The 15452-nt window shown below is 33.5% G+C and overlaps 1 protein-coding gene across 1 annotated transcript in view; it reads left to right on the top strand.

Moving 5' to 3' along the window:
* The window catches only part of LOC143222709 (xylosyl- and glucuronyltransferase LARGE2s-like), a 42555-nt gene extending 29594 nt beyond the window's left edge, over positions 1-12961 (top strand). The window contains exons 10-15 of the mRNA XM_076449593.1: positions 1073-1226; positions 4750-4828; positions 4991-5105; positions 8022-8111; positions 11698-11779; positions 12627-12961. Of these exons, the coding sequence (XP_076305708.1) occupies positions 1073-1226; positions 4750-4828; positions 4991-5105; positions 8022-8111; positions 11698-11779; positions 12627-12713 (607 nt within the window). The 3' untranslated portion in view covers positions 12714-12961. The remainder of the gene's footprint in view (positions 1-1072; positions 1227-4749; positions 4829-4990; positions 5106-8021; positions 8112-11697; positions 11780-12626) is intronic.
* The last annotated feature ends 2491 nt before the right edge of the window (positions 12962-15452 follow it).

The raw sequence follows: 15452 nt of genomic DNA, 5'->3' as shown, positions 1-15452 counted from the left end.
ATTTTACATTGACAATGTATGTGTTTATTTCTGAATGACTTTTTGCAGTCGCGGGAGATCAGCCAGTAGTATCAATTGACTGAGAGAAAATTGAGACAAATGTCGGATATACGAAGTACGATGAATAAAGTAAAGCAGAATTCCATAAAGTAGTTGGAGCCCGCCATGGCCTGGTGATTTAAGGCGCTTAACTCACAATGGATTGTGGGTTCAAATCCCCGTCACCGAAATTTTCAACCATAAGAGCGTTATGATGTATTGATCAATCCCACTATTCGTTGGTAATAGAGTAGCTCAAGAGTTTGTGAAAGGTGATGTTGACTAGCTGTTTTCCTCTCTAGTCTGTGGCTCGGCATGGCCAGGTGGCCAAGGCACTCGACTCGTAATCTGAGGGTCGCGGGTTCGAATCCCCATCACACCAAACATGTTCGCTCTTTCAGCTGTGGGAGTGTTATATGTGACAGCCAATCCTACTATTCGTTGGTAAAAGAGTAGCCAAAGCGTTGGCAGTGACTGGTGATGATTAGCTGCGTTCCCTCTAGTCTTACACTGCTAAATTAGGGACGGCTAGCGCAAATAGCCCTCGTGTAGCTCTGCACGAAATTCTAAAAAAACAAACCTTCTAATCTGTTACTGATAAATTAGCGACGGCGCGAAATTCAAAGCAAGTCGGAATAATCAGCGAAGTGATCTTTCAGAGTGTGTTAAATTAATTTAAAAAAAAGTAACATGCTGTGAGTCATGGAACAGCGATAAAAAGAACTTCATGACCTAGGATTCGGTAACAGTGCAAACAAAACAACAATTTCTAAGGAACAGATCAACGCTAAATCTCGCCCCCTCCTTGTCTCATGCCCAAAACATGGACCAAACACCGACAACAAAAAACGGACAACCAAGTCAGGACTGTAGAGATTGGCTGTTAGTGCTACCTGACCATGAAATATCATTCTTCAAACATTCAATATTTGTTTTGTAAATAAGAATGAGAATGTATTTTAAATTCGATTTGATGTTAGAGAAGCGTTGAACTAATTCTAGCTCACTGTATGTATTCACCTGTGAAATCTAGAGAGGTGAAAACAGAATTTTTGCTTCTACTGGACGTAGACTTTCAACCTTCGGCTGATCTAGAGATCAACGCTTTGAGGACTATACGGTCTTGGCCCGTTGTTGATAAAACAGCGTTTGTTGTACCAGGGTTCGAATTTCGTGGGAATTTGAAGGTATACTAAGTTTTTTTTTATTATAAGCTTTACTTATATGGATGAATAATACATAGCTTATAGAAACACACCAAGTAAAGTTCAAAATAAAAATTAACTACTGTAAAAACTTTATTGATGGGTTAATATAGAAAACAAAACTATTGTTTATAAGTAAATTCACAGAAATACTTTTCAAGTACAACTATCTAAAAACTTCAAAAATCTTACAATTATATTTGTCGTAAGGCATTACTGAGAAGTCGATTATATTTTTAAACACTAAATTCTAATCTAGTCTCATAGGGATTTTGAAGAATTAAAAGAATGTGTAATAACCACACTATATTTGTTATATCCACTTGGAATACGATTAACCTATTACTATATACTCTTCTAATTCCTAAAAATCCGTAAGGAACTAGTTTAAGAATGTAGTGTTTAGAAATTAATAGTTTCGTTTGGAGTTTACTTATTGTTTAAGCATTGTTTTGTTACAACTTACAGCTTTTAGAGTAAAGAAAGTCTGTTCTTAGAACAGGTAGGACGTAAGATTTAGTATTTAAATCAACAATGTATTTAAATATTAAATTGATAATTATTACTTTTGCATGTGCGTATCACTCCTCGTGAATTGACAAATGTTTATTTATGGCTGAACAGAAAAAAGGCAAACTAAAAGTGAATAAATATCAAAAACATGGAATAGGTAATACAAAATATTTGCATGATATTATGAACGTGTGTGGAAATAATGATCTAAATTACAAATAGAGTATTTGTTGATTGTGGTATTTTGATTTTACTAATAAAGCTGCCCGAATTTTTCTTTTGTTAATTTCACGTTAATGTTTTAACACTAACATTTTATTCAGAAAAAAACTATTTGTTTTGCTCGTATGTTTATTGACTTGGGAAGGGGGGTTTTGGTGTTCTTTCAACCTGATCTTTAAATTACGTCCTATTTCATCTATGTAAGAGGATGAGCACTTTATATATATTTTTAATGTTTCTTGGTGTGGTGTATTCGTTAGATAATTTTCTTAATATGTGTTAGTAGATAACATGATTAGAAAACTGGTTTATGGAATTTACGTTGTATATGTTTTTCTATGAATTTTAGTGGTGAAACTTTGGAGGTAGAGAGGTGTGTGTGGTTCGTACGATTTTAACGTTTGAAAGACTTATCATGCAGTTGTTTTAATTTTGAAAGGTGAATTTTGTCTTTGTGCAGATTGTTTGTGTATTGACAAAATTTTGTTTGTTCATCTTGACAAGTAAAACCGCAAAAAACGTTATTTACATATCTAAGCCAAAATGCAGGTGTGTATGTGGAAGTGACTGTGGCATATTGTTCTCTATGATGTAAGAAAAGTGGCCAAAGGATCTGGAAATGGATTTCCCATGACAAGTCAGTGTAATTGAAGAAAGTGTGAATTTCTATATTAAGAAGCAAATATATGTGGCTCGTTGTAACAGTTCGATTAGGTGTTGCTATTTTATATTCATTCTGTTTTTTGTACATTTTATGTTCGTCAAAAATCGATATCTATCAATTCACGTTGATTGATATCTATTCACTATCAGTTATAAAAATTAAATACATTCTACATTGTAAGAGTGTTGAATGTTGATTTAAATATAAAAACGTTCTTTACCGTCAAAACGTGTGAACTTGAGAATGAATGATCGCACCAGTGATCGAAACGTCGTATATATTCTAAAAATCAGTCTTACTGTAAAACGTGTAGCTTGTATTAAAAGTGTTTAAAAATATAATAGGCCTAACACCAATATAACATGACAAGTAAAACTGCAATAGTTCAAATAGTTATTGTTGTAATACACTGCTGGCCAAAATCTTAAGGCCAATGAACATCAAGAAAAAATATGCATTTTGCGTTGTTAAACTCAACCGCTTATTTGAGCAGAGCTTCGAAAGATGGAAATAAGAAAAGGGAAAATAAAAATAAAAAACTTTTTTAGCATTTAATAGGGAAAATGTGAACACTATGAAATTAGTCTAAATACTAGCTGGTCAAAAGTTTAAGACCATACCAAAACGAAGTCCTAACTGGAAACATTCGCTTTGGCGTGGTCGATATAAGCGTTTGCAGAAGCCTGGCTGGAATGTTATTCCAAGTGATGAAGATGGCTTCACGAAGTCCGTGCACTGTTTGGAATTGACATCCATTTCTATAGATTTCCCTTGTCATTCACCTCCCAAATATTTTCAATGGGGTTCAGTTCGAGCGAACACGCTGGATGGTCCAAAAGAATCACGTTATTTACCATAAAAACGTCCTTTGTTCTGCAGGCATTGTGGATTGTAGAGTTGTCCTGCTTAAAAATCTAGTCATTTCCACTCATGCAAGGGCCTTTAGTCAATAAGGATGCTCTCTCCAACATGCCAATGTAGCCATCTGCTGTTTGACGTCTCTGTTCAACCTGAAGCTCCATTGTTCCATGAAAGGAGAAAGCACCCCAGATCATGATGGAACGTCCTCCACTGTGTCGCGTAGAAAATGTCTCCGGTGGAATATCCTTATCGTGCCAGTAAAGTTGAAAGCCATCTGGACCATCCAGGTTAAATTATTTTTCTCATCAGAGAACAAAACTTTCTTTCACTTTTCTACGTCCCATGTTTTGTGCTTCTCACCAAAGTTTAACCGAGCTGTTTCGTGGTGTGGCCTTTGAAGACGTTTACGGTTTTTAAAGCCTTTCTCTCGTAGATGCCGTCTTATTGTTCTTGAACTGCATTATGCGTCCCTAAGGGCCTTAATCTGTTTCGACGATTGGCTGGTGTCTTGTTGGACAACCCATCGAATCCTCCTGCTCAACGTCGGTAAAGTTTTTTTGGGCCGACCACTTGAAATTCTCGTTCCGTATCCCTCAGGGTATACAAAGAAATTTGTAACAGCAGTTTCACTACGCCCAGTCTCACCAGCGATGGCACGTTGAGAGAGACCTTGCTTTTGCAACTCGACAATTCTGCCACGTTTAAACTCTGTCAACTTTTTAACCTTTGCCATGTTTTTACCCAATGTAACACAGGAGATGTCAGTAGGAGATGTTGACAACACTAATGCTTGGACACAAATGACTAAATTTCGTTCCGTGTTTACCGATTAAAGCTTCGTTTCGGTATGGTCTTAAACTTTTGACCATCTAGCATTTAGGCTAATTTCACAGTGTTCACATTTTCCCTATTAAATACTATAAAAGTTGTTTCTTCCATTTTCTTATTTTCATCTTTCGAAGCTCTACTCAAATAAGTGGTTGAGTCTAACAACGCAAAATGCATATTTTTTCTTTATGTTCATTGGCCTTAAGATTTTGGCCAGCAGTGTAAAGGATGACATACTTCAACAATATTAAGTTGTATATTTATTGCTGCTGTTGCTATAATAGTAATAACAATAATAATAATTATTGATATTTAAATATATAGTAGGTAAAAGTGACAGGTACCTTTTCGCGGAGCAAAACATTTTTATGATTTAAAAGTTGTTTTTTTTAAACAAGTTTAATAATTTTGTGTTAGGAAAGTAGTTTTCTTCCCCGGACAAAGTCTGAACTTGTAAGAAGTATATTTCAGAAGAACCACAAGATTCAACCAGTCAGTATCCTTTTAGCGCGATTATGTCACATCAGAAGAGTGTTTGTTGATAGCATTAAAACACTGAATATTTTATTAGTGGAAAAGTTAAAATAAATTGAATATTATGCTCAGGACACCTGTGTTGCACAAAAACTGAGTGTTTTTAACTTAATCATTTTTAAAGAATATAACGAAGGAAAAAGTCACACACTAACAAACTACAGTAGGTGGTACAGAGAAGAGCAGCCCTATATTCTACAGTCTTTTGATGATATGTATGAACCATATACACTTCTGAAGTAAGTTGTTTGTATTCTATCAAACGTAATACAGTCTACAGACTTGATAATAGTATTTATCCTGGAACCTGTACAAATTTCCAAAGACAAAAATAATTATACGTTTAATTGCAAGCTGTGGAAGTGTACTAGTCACATTTATACACAGATTTTACATTCTTTCTTAACAGTGGTTAGAAAATATCCTACAACTTTTTTCTACCACAAATTGTGATTTTCTTGGTTGGCTTTTGTTTACATTCCTTTGATTTGTTCCGTAAAACGTCGCCACCGTTACAAATCATTAAGTTGGTAACAATTTTTAATAACACAACACTGAGAAGCCGGTAATATACGATTTCACTGAAACTCCACTAGCATCAACAGTAGTAATTGTATCTAATTTTGAGTAGAAATTTACAACATTAAACTACTATGTGCAACAGTGCTATTTTTACGTGATATTTCGAAGTATTGTTTCAACATGTCCTGTTGTGTACAGGTGATCTCCCAAGCTTTCTTTTTTTTCTCACATAAATGTTTTAATTTTCACGTGTCTTTCAGCTCAACAGTTTTCTAGTGTTAAAGAAGTTTCTTCTTCTAGTTGTATAAACTCACAGAATGAAACTGAACAATTAGTTATTTTCTTGACAACTGTATAATCATTAGAACTCGAAAGAAAAGTTGATGTGGCTGTTGAAATTCAGTAGCTTTATAAATTTTATGTAAATAAAATGTATCACAGAAAAAGATAAGTTTAACTTAATTAATCATAAAGAATACAAAAGAGGAAGAGGTCACACTCTAACAAACTACAGTAGGTGGTACAGAGAAGAGCAATCCTATATTTTACAGTCTTTTGATGATATATACGAACCGTATGTACTTCTCAAGTAAGATCTGTAATCGTTAAAATCTTTGTTTCACAGTAGCGTGTGAAAAACTCATTGAATGTTAATTTTATGTCTCTGCAGCGAGATATGCTGTTTTTCTTTTTTTCTCCTTCCAAACACTTTTCATTGGACCGTCGTTCTTTCATTTGATAGCGGACTTATTTGAAATTTGGTAAGGTTGTGTCTTGGTCCAATGGAACTAGAAATCTTTCTTACATTTTTTATTTATTTCTTTTTAAGGATTTTATGTGGTCAAAAATCAAAGTTAATCTATATGTTTGGCTCTTGTACGGTCATATTTACAGTAATCCAAATATAAATTTTTCGTATGCTCAATATACTGACATAAAAAAAAAACGTTGGATTTGCCCATTTTACGTCTTTACGGGGAGTAGTCAAAGCTCATAAAAGCAATTTTGAGGATTTGGGTAAATTATTTTTTCATGAAATGTAATACAAAGACACATTTCAGCAGGTTCCAACTATTGATATAAACAGTTTTTTTATTTTAATCTGTGTTTCACAATTTTTCTGGTGTAAAATTGGCCAGGTTGGGATTGCGTGGCGTAGACACGTTACATTCGCCCACGAATGTTTGCCTCTTTAATACTGTTATAATTTATTTATTCTATAAAATCTATACAAGTTTACTTAGATTGAAAAACAACAACTGTACTTTTCACAAACCACTTATTGAGATGTTAGTATCTGATCACGTTTGATTTAATCAACATATTGTGCATTACAATTAATATTAGAAAGTTTTATAAATGCAGATTTGTAGAGATCTTGGTTGCAGAGCTGAGTTAGAATCCGTGCGATATAAAATTTTCCGTGCACTTTAAGCTGAGGAGGTGTTAAAAGAGTGATATTCAATGACAGAGCATTGATGGTGAGTTTTCGGGCGTTGCTGACTGGCTGCCTTCCCTCTGTTAAGTATCACAAAAATAGAGATGGCGGGAGATGACCTAAGTAACTTTGACATAAATACAAATATAGAATACAGTGTAGTTGTTCCTCGTATCTACTTATTCCCTCCCTCATCTACTTAGTTAACTATATATAGGAATTTGTTCGATACTTTTTAATTTCAATTTTGCTTTAAACATTTTTTAACTTAGCACAAAATCAATAGCACAAAATGTGACATCGGATAAAATGTATTCTACTAAGAGCCTCCTAAGAAACAGTAGCCGTGATTTCCATCTGAATAAAAATATTAGAGTGAAGTGTAGTTATCTATGTTGCAACTTAGAGAATGGGGTGCATAGTTTTGTTCTTCGAAGAAATATGTACTACTATCTACTTTTGTGTGTAAATTACTATTTAAATTGTTATTGTGAAGGATGGATGTTTGAATCTCTAAATTCTGCCTCACAGTGTGATTGTAAAAAAGGAATATTTCATACGAGTAGATGAATACAATCATAACATTATAAACAAAAACAACTTGTATGAAACTGGATATGTCGTTATTCTACAGAGAAGCATAAACATTAGGGCTAAACGGAATAAATAGCGTGGTTTTGATACAGAAACGTAGGGAAAAATCCATCATGTCTTTTAAGAAAAAGTGAAACGGCTCATTCATAATTTGACTTTTTAGAAGAACAGAAAACACTATGCTACTTAAAATTCAATAAAAGTATTCTAAAATACGTAGGTATGTTAATTTGTTTCTTTACGTGTTTAACATGTTTCTTAATATAAATGCTTTGATACTTTTTCTTAATATTCTCTTTTTGACTGAACCATTTGGTCAAATAAGACTTACGATTTTAACTTATTTTTATAAGGATTAATAAGTGCTTTTCTACTTTTAAATGCGTTAATTTTAAAGAATATTTTCTAAAAACTGATGGGTGGATAAGGCAGAACTTATTGAAACAAGTAGTTGCGTGTATATATATAAATGTTTATACGTATATTTTTAAATTAAGAAATTATTTATACTCAACGGTTTCCTAGTTACATAGAAACCTTTCAGCATAAAGACATTTACAGTATTCACAGTTAATACTCCATGTGTACTTTGAATGTTCAGGAACACCCCCACTTTGCCACAATACGACGAACGATTTCGAGGATATGGAATGGATAAAATAACTTATATTATGGAACTTTATGCTGCAGGGTAAGATGTCAGAAACTAGTGAGTAACTTTGGCTTTTTACTTAGGTGAATAACTTAAATAATGGCACTTAGAGATGCAGGATAAGTTCGGATGTCAGAAACTAGTAAGTAACTCAGGCTTTTTACTTGGGGGAAATAACATAAATAATGCAAATTTGAGATGCAGGGTAAGATGTTAGAAACCAAAGAATAACATTGCCCTCGATTTTTTGCTTGGGTAAAGTAACCTGAATAATGGAACTTTGTGTTGCAAGGTAAGTTCAAATGTTAGAAACCAAAGAATAACATTGCCTTTTGTTTTGTGCTTAAAGTATTAGTCGTGTATCTATTACTTTGGAAAAGAAATTATAAGGGTTTCTGAGACATCAGTATAACAATAAGTACTCGTGTAAACTATTAGTACTTGTTTATTACACTGATCCAAGTGAATATGGCCTTAGTAGCTAGTTTGTAGATCTGAAGGTCTTGGGTGTGAGACGTGATGCTACTGAAGATGCTTCACGTTGTCAGATTTGTCATGAAGATTGCAATCAATTTCGTTATTCGGTTTAAAGAACCTGACAAAGACCTAATGGTTTCCGGTTTCTGTTACCTACTTGCCTTCCTTTAGGTCGACGGTTCAGAATTAATAATGGCTATACTTGGAATCCTTGATCTAACTTTTTAGTCCATATGCGCATGGTATAAAATGCAATTCAGATTGAAAAATTCAATCCCTCTCCTATTATACAATAAATATTCAGTTATATACAAAACCTCATTAATACTCAATAACTTCAAGAACTGTAGTGTTAATTATTTCTCTAACGCGAGTTAGCCAGTTTTTTGTCATCAGCGTTCTTACCCGCACAATTTTATATCTTTAGAAGTTACAGTATTCTGTATTTCAGTATTTACACTTTAAAACCAGATCGGATCGAATAATCTAAATTACCAAGTGAGACTACGTTTTGTTTTTTACTTAGTTTCAAGACTAAGGTTATTGATGGTTTTGTATTTGAAATATTTGATTTCTGTGAGCCAACTGGAGCAACATATGATTAGGAATTTCAGGTAAGCTTCCCTTTTTGTAAAGGAAAATAAAAGTAGTGTGAAAATGATGTAAACAAATTTCTTGTTTATGTTTTTTGAATAGTTTGTCAATTGATCTAATTGCTCGATTTATAGGTATCTTGCGTATTTCCTTCGAAGTAGTTTTTCAGTCTCTCAGATTACCTAAACAGACCTTTTCACTTTGTTTTTCAATTCTAAGACGAACAGTGTCATAAATGACAGTTTAATCAAACCAGTGGTTCATGGATTACATCCTTCATGAAGACACAATATTGTTGAGACAGAACTTGGGGTTTTGCCCAGGTGTTACACAACACTTACAAATTGTTTTTCTATCACTGCTTTCGCTAAGAGTTTTTTGAAAAAACTGGTGCACGTTAACTAAACAACTCTTACATGGATTACAGGTTTCAGAACTAATTTGTGTTTCAGTTTTCTTGTATTTTGTGACAGTACTAACATTATTTATATTCAGTATGTTATCGGACCTATTTTACTTGTGTGTCTTTTATTCTTCTAGAGGGTTTCGATAACGTCTTCGATTTGCTATTTCAACCAATTAAATTCTCTTTTGATATTGAATGTGGTCCCACTGTCCAGTTTTTCAAGTATAAGGCTTCTATCTTTAGCTCAAAAGCTCCAATTTGAAACTTTTTAAAAAAATATTATTTCTAAAGAAGGTAAAATGTAAATAGTTTCAAACAGTTCTACAAAAGGTGCACGCCCAGCATTAAACACTTGGACATTCCGTTTTTTTGTGTTTTTTAAACAACTAACCAACATTTTTAGGGTTAAAATCGGATTTGTATCAATATGAAGTAATGTACTATTTGTACTTTGTTTACTACGTTTGAATTGAACTATGTATCAAACGCTTTTATTAAATCTTCCTTCAAGACTTCATACATGTACTTTCCCAAATTGGTGGAATCAAGATTCATTGTTTACAAATATTAATATGAATGCCTGTGATGTAACTCAAACATGCGAAACAGAAGTACGTACCTCTACACAGTGTTCAGGAATTAACATCTGCGTATTAGTAGAAAACTTCTGCTCGTCCTCCTTAATTCTGAGAGTAACGATGGCGTCTGCCATATTTAGTTTCGACATATAGTTTTTTCTTTGAAAATTTGTCAAACCTGTATTGACATGTTGAATAAGACTTAGATTATTTTATTTAATACATTTATTATTATATCATACATCTAATTCTATTTTACTTTTTATTTACAATTATAGCAGATTTTCTACTTGTTAAATAATGATTTTTTAAAAATAATATTTGTAGTAATTTCCATTAAAAATAATTTATGTTGAATTAGTGCTAGATACAGGCGCACCACTTGGTTCGTTGGCTTGACGAAGGACGGCCTGGCATGGCCAAGCGCGTAAGGCGTGCGACTCGTAATCCGAGGGTCGCGGGTTCGCGCCCGCTTCGCGCTAAACATGCTCGCCCTCCCAGCCGTGGGGGCATATAATGTGACGGTCAATCCCACTATTCGTTGGCAAAAGAGTAGCCCAAGAGTTGGCGGTGGGTGGTGATGACTAGCTGCCTTCCCTCTAGTCTTACACTGCTAAATTAGGGACGGCTAGCACAGATAGCCCTCGAGTAGCTTTGTGCGAAATTCCAAAAACAACAACAACAACAACTTGACGAAGGAGCTGTGCGTATGTGTTCATTGGCAGTAGCGAGGAAGATTATTTAAGTGGTTGTCATACTTGCAAAAACATGAAAGTGAACAGTGTTGGGTCTCAGTATTCTTCTTGGAACATGCCTAATCTGCGACTTTCGCAGTAATAAATGATCGGGAAGTTGGACCATTTTCCATACGGACAGACTCGAGCCGCTTTATATTATAGCTTTCAAATGGTCTTCCATAGTATTTCTGTTAATAAAGGAATTGTTTTTATACAGATCGAAGCTAGAAAATAATTGCGACCTTCTTGTTCAAACAAACTAAATATGTAAATTTAGTAATCACCAAGTGCTTCACTTGGTATAATTTGACGTCATCTCCAAGCCAAGACCTCCAACTCTTGAGATATTTAAGTGCTATTATCTTTCTTTAATAGTTTGAAATATTTAAATTGTGAGTTTGGAAAATTATGCATCTAACTCAGTGTTTTCGACAACAACGTTTCTGTAGAAAACGAAAGTTTAAAGATTTAATATTCCTTACGAGAGGAATATCAAAGGCTACTGACAGTATATTTTGACTAATATATATAGTTTACCTTTTTATGGAACACTACCTAAACAAGACAGTGTTATGTGTGATGAGCATAATAAAAAGTATTATTATATGGAAAACAAGTTTCTTTTTCCTGATTGTTTGCAGTTCAAAAATTACCTATACACTTTCTAGATAAATCAGTCGCTATTGTTTTGTTGTGTAACACACCATAAAGTAAGTTATACATAGTAATTGAAAATTGGCAGAAAACGGTTATATTATAGAAACTTTACAAATAACTCGTAGTATTGCTATGTTGTAGTTACGACTAATGTTAAGTCTTTGGCGTTTCTTCAGGTATCAGTTTGTTGTTCTACCTGATGTTTGGATTACACATCTACCTCATCAACGAAACCCACTTTTGGGCAAGCTGATTTCGGTAAATTATTTATTTATTCTAGTTACTACTACTGTAATTACCACATTGGAATCAGTATAAAGAAACCTTAAACATGGTATCATTTTAACTAGTTGCAGTGTATTCATTTGTAATTGAAGGTAAAGATACACACACACACACACACACACATTTATATATATGTATATATATATAAACTTAAGAGTCTAGTTGTAATAAGGGATTTTCCATAATCCAGCTACATAGATTTCGAAAGTAATATTTATTTCTTTGTCATATAAGGACTTTTTACGAATCGGGAAGAAAAAAATAAACTTACAACAAATATATAGCAATATGTTTAGGCCATTTATACAACCTCATGTTGCCACAGCGACGAATAACTAATACTGAAGAGAGAAAATTGTCAAAGTGCATGCACCAACAAATGTTATCTAGAAATGACGTATCAAACAACCTGTTAACCGTTTATGTACCAGTGGTGTATTTCTCGTGGATTCTAGAATGATCGATAAGAATGATATTGCGATTTGTCCACAGAAATCTATGGACCACAATAAAATGTGACCCGAAGCCTGATTTAAAAAAAAAAAGATTTACTTGTGTAAAAAGTGCATATGACGTTTTTAGCGTAGAACATGTAAATATTTCAATACAATGTAAAACAATCTCAGGCCTGTGTAATTAAAACTTTCATACACACACAAAACTGGAAACTTAAAACCAGTCACTGAACCTTTCACACACATTTGTGAACTTGAAATCGATAACCATTTCATGAACCGTTGCGTTGAAGAAACAAAGCTTCATGTTTTTCACTCCACAAACCTCTAAGCTTACTTTGATATATTTTAATCTTACATTTCAGGATGCTGAGTTCAAGATCAGAAACAGGATGCAAAGATTTGAATTCTTACACTCTCTGATAGCAAGATATAACATCTCCAGATGCTGATGCTCCTCTTTGCCAAACACCAACCTTTATTAGTTCTGTAACTGTTACAACCATTCTGAAGCATACATCCTGACTCAAAATTTATCGTTAATTTTTATTTTATTTCATTATTTTTGAAAACGTGGTCATATATTTGCATAAGTGCTTTCTTCTGTATTCGGTCAAACTATGATTTAATATTTGATGTCGGACTGCTCCACGATCGTGAAATGAGTATTGTACAAAAATAAAAACATCGGTTGTTATCACGTTTCTCTGACATTTTTTTACTTGATCATCTCTATCTTTCGAGATACTTTTTCTTCGCCAATTGAATGCTTTGATAGAAACTTCACAGTACTAAAAACCAGAGGATCTAAGTTTATAATAAAACTTTTGAGGTTTCTTCCCCTTTTGTTTTTATTACCGAATTTGGCGTGGAAAATATTTACGATTTGGACAATTTATTTGCATTGATAATTAGCAGCTTACTTGATTAACGATTTCTTCTCTTTGCTGCGACCATTGTATTATAATTACGTTTTGTTGGGTCTGTTTCTACTTTTATGCAACTTCAAGGTTTTAATAAATTTCAGATCCATGGTGCTCGTTTCGTGATTTACCTTCTCTGTTCGACCAGTGTTTTTTCTAACAACTCGGATGTTATATCAGTTTTCGTAAGAAGCTGCGAGAAACTTTTCAAAGTAGCGTCACACACATGTACGCGAACCATGTAAGTTATTTCAGTTAAATAGATTACTGAGTTATTCCTTGAGGATATAAAACTAAATTCAACATTGCAAGAGCTTAGATGGATAAAACGAAATATCGTTCAATCTTTGGTAGGAAAAACCCAAGCAGTAGGAATTTATAAGGAAGAAACTTGACATCTTCCATCATAGATATAAAAACGTATTGATATGTTAAAAGTGGTTTTGAACCAAGAAAACTCTTAAATGTAACTCGTGAATGCATCACTTACGAAGTTAAACCTAATAACTCTATACAATTTGAGAAAGCTTAAACTTCTAAATTGAAATTATTAAAAATAACTCTTCCAATATACAGTTAGCTAGTAGGTTATTACTTGAAGTGATATTGTGGTGATAGGATAATTAATTAATTAACCAAGTCAGATTATTACTCGTTTCTGAGAGCAAAAGCCACACAGCCTATCATATAAGTATGGTTTCCACTACACTGGATGAATAAAAATACTAACAAAAGTCAAAAATCGGGAGCATTATAAACCTATAAGACTCGCTAACCCCACTCAGTATGTAATATTACAACCAATAATAACAAGGAAAACTATATGACACAATAAAATGGAATTATACTGATACAATGGGATACGAACCACAGATGAAAAAGAGAAAGGAAACTTTCTACAGACACATGACTAATAACACAATCAATCAACTTAGCATGAAGTTTGTAAGACCTATATACCTTTGTCGAAACTATCTAAGTAGTTGGTGCAAGTCCTTATGAGGGATGATACCTCAGAAGAAGGGATAGTATATCAACTTTTCTAACAAGCCTCGTCTTCTGTCACTACACTCCAACCCAGAAATATATATTTATTTTAAAGTGAATATAAAATTAAAACTTTGTGTTCGATACGCTGACGGAATGGTCAGTTTTTCTAAATTGATAACGTTAGTATACTTTGCTCGACTGATTAGCAAGATTACGTAACACGGTATTGAATGGACTGTTCTCGTCTCATAATTTGTTGGAGACAAACAGCCTTGATACATACTGCCATTTTATACTGAAATGTCTTTGTCACCTGGCATACTCTAATGCTTCGATGAGAGTTACAGTAACTATATATATATTATTTGGATGGAAATTACAAGTTGTGAACACTGAAGCCCATCTTATATATTAGATTCAGGTTATAGCCTTTACACCAACTCTCATGTTGTAAACTCTCTAACCACTTTGAGATACTCGCAGATCCATCTATTTGTATACGTACTTATGTGACTGCTTGTGCCATATCAACGAACTGAGTTTGTGATAACATTGTCATAGGAAAATAAATGGGTGAAAGTAAGAATCTCTTCAACTATTTTCAAAGGGACGTAAAAGAAGATATTCCTCCAGCATTATTATCCACAAAAAATGACAGTCAAAATCTAACAACAATGAAATACGTCTATTAACAAAAAAAAACAACCTGTGGTCATCAAAATTGGTAACTGTCCGTGGAAATATACCTGGACAGATTCAAATTATAACGGAAATGTGTTAGTTAACAAATTCCTGTAACAGTGAACAAAATTCGACTAACTGTAACTCGCACGAAATACTACAAAAGAAAAACAACAACAACAAAAGTATGTCAACCTATCTGCTATTCACTGGTACAGAACGAAAATTATGTAGTTCCGTATGCCTAAGTTACAAGGTCTGCATTTCTGTATAACTGGATTCATTCACTTTGATCTGACGAATCATGTTTTATCTCTTTTCTGCGCTAATTGTAGAATAATATTATGTAAACGAACTTCCTTTTATCCTTATGTTCCAATAACGTAAAGCTGCTACAATGGTGTAGAGTACAATACAATAAATTCATCTTTCAGTTATCACAGTCCTATCTGTATGTGTAGTATCTTTGTGCGGTATTATCTTACATTGATTTATTTTTCAGTCATTAATATCATTAAGTTAGACTAAAATTGGAACATTTGACTTGGTAGAGTTGAAGAAGAGATACTGGATATAATATTAAAGTAAAATATATCT

Source organism: Tachypleus tridentatus, chromosome 8 (genome assembly GCF_004210375.1).
Source record: "Tachypleus tridentatus isolate NWPU-2018 chromosome 8, ASM421037v1, whole genome shotgun sequence".
Classification (NCBI taxonomy): domain Eukaryota; kingdom Metazoa; phylum Arthropoda; class Merostomata; order Xiphosura; family Limulidae; genus Tachypleus; species Tachypleus tridentatus.
This window is presented reverse-complemented; position numbering and strand designations above follow the sequence as displayed.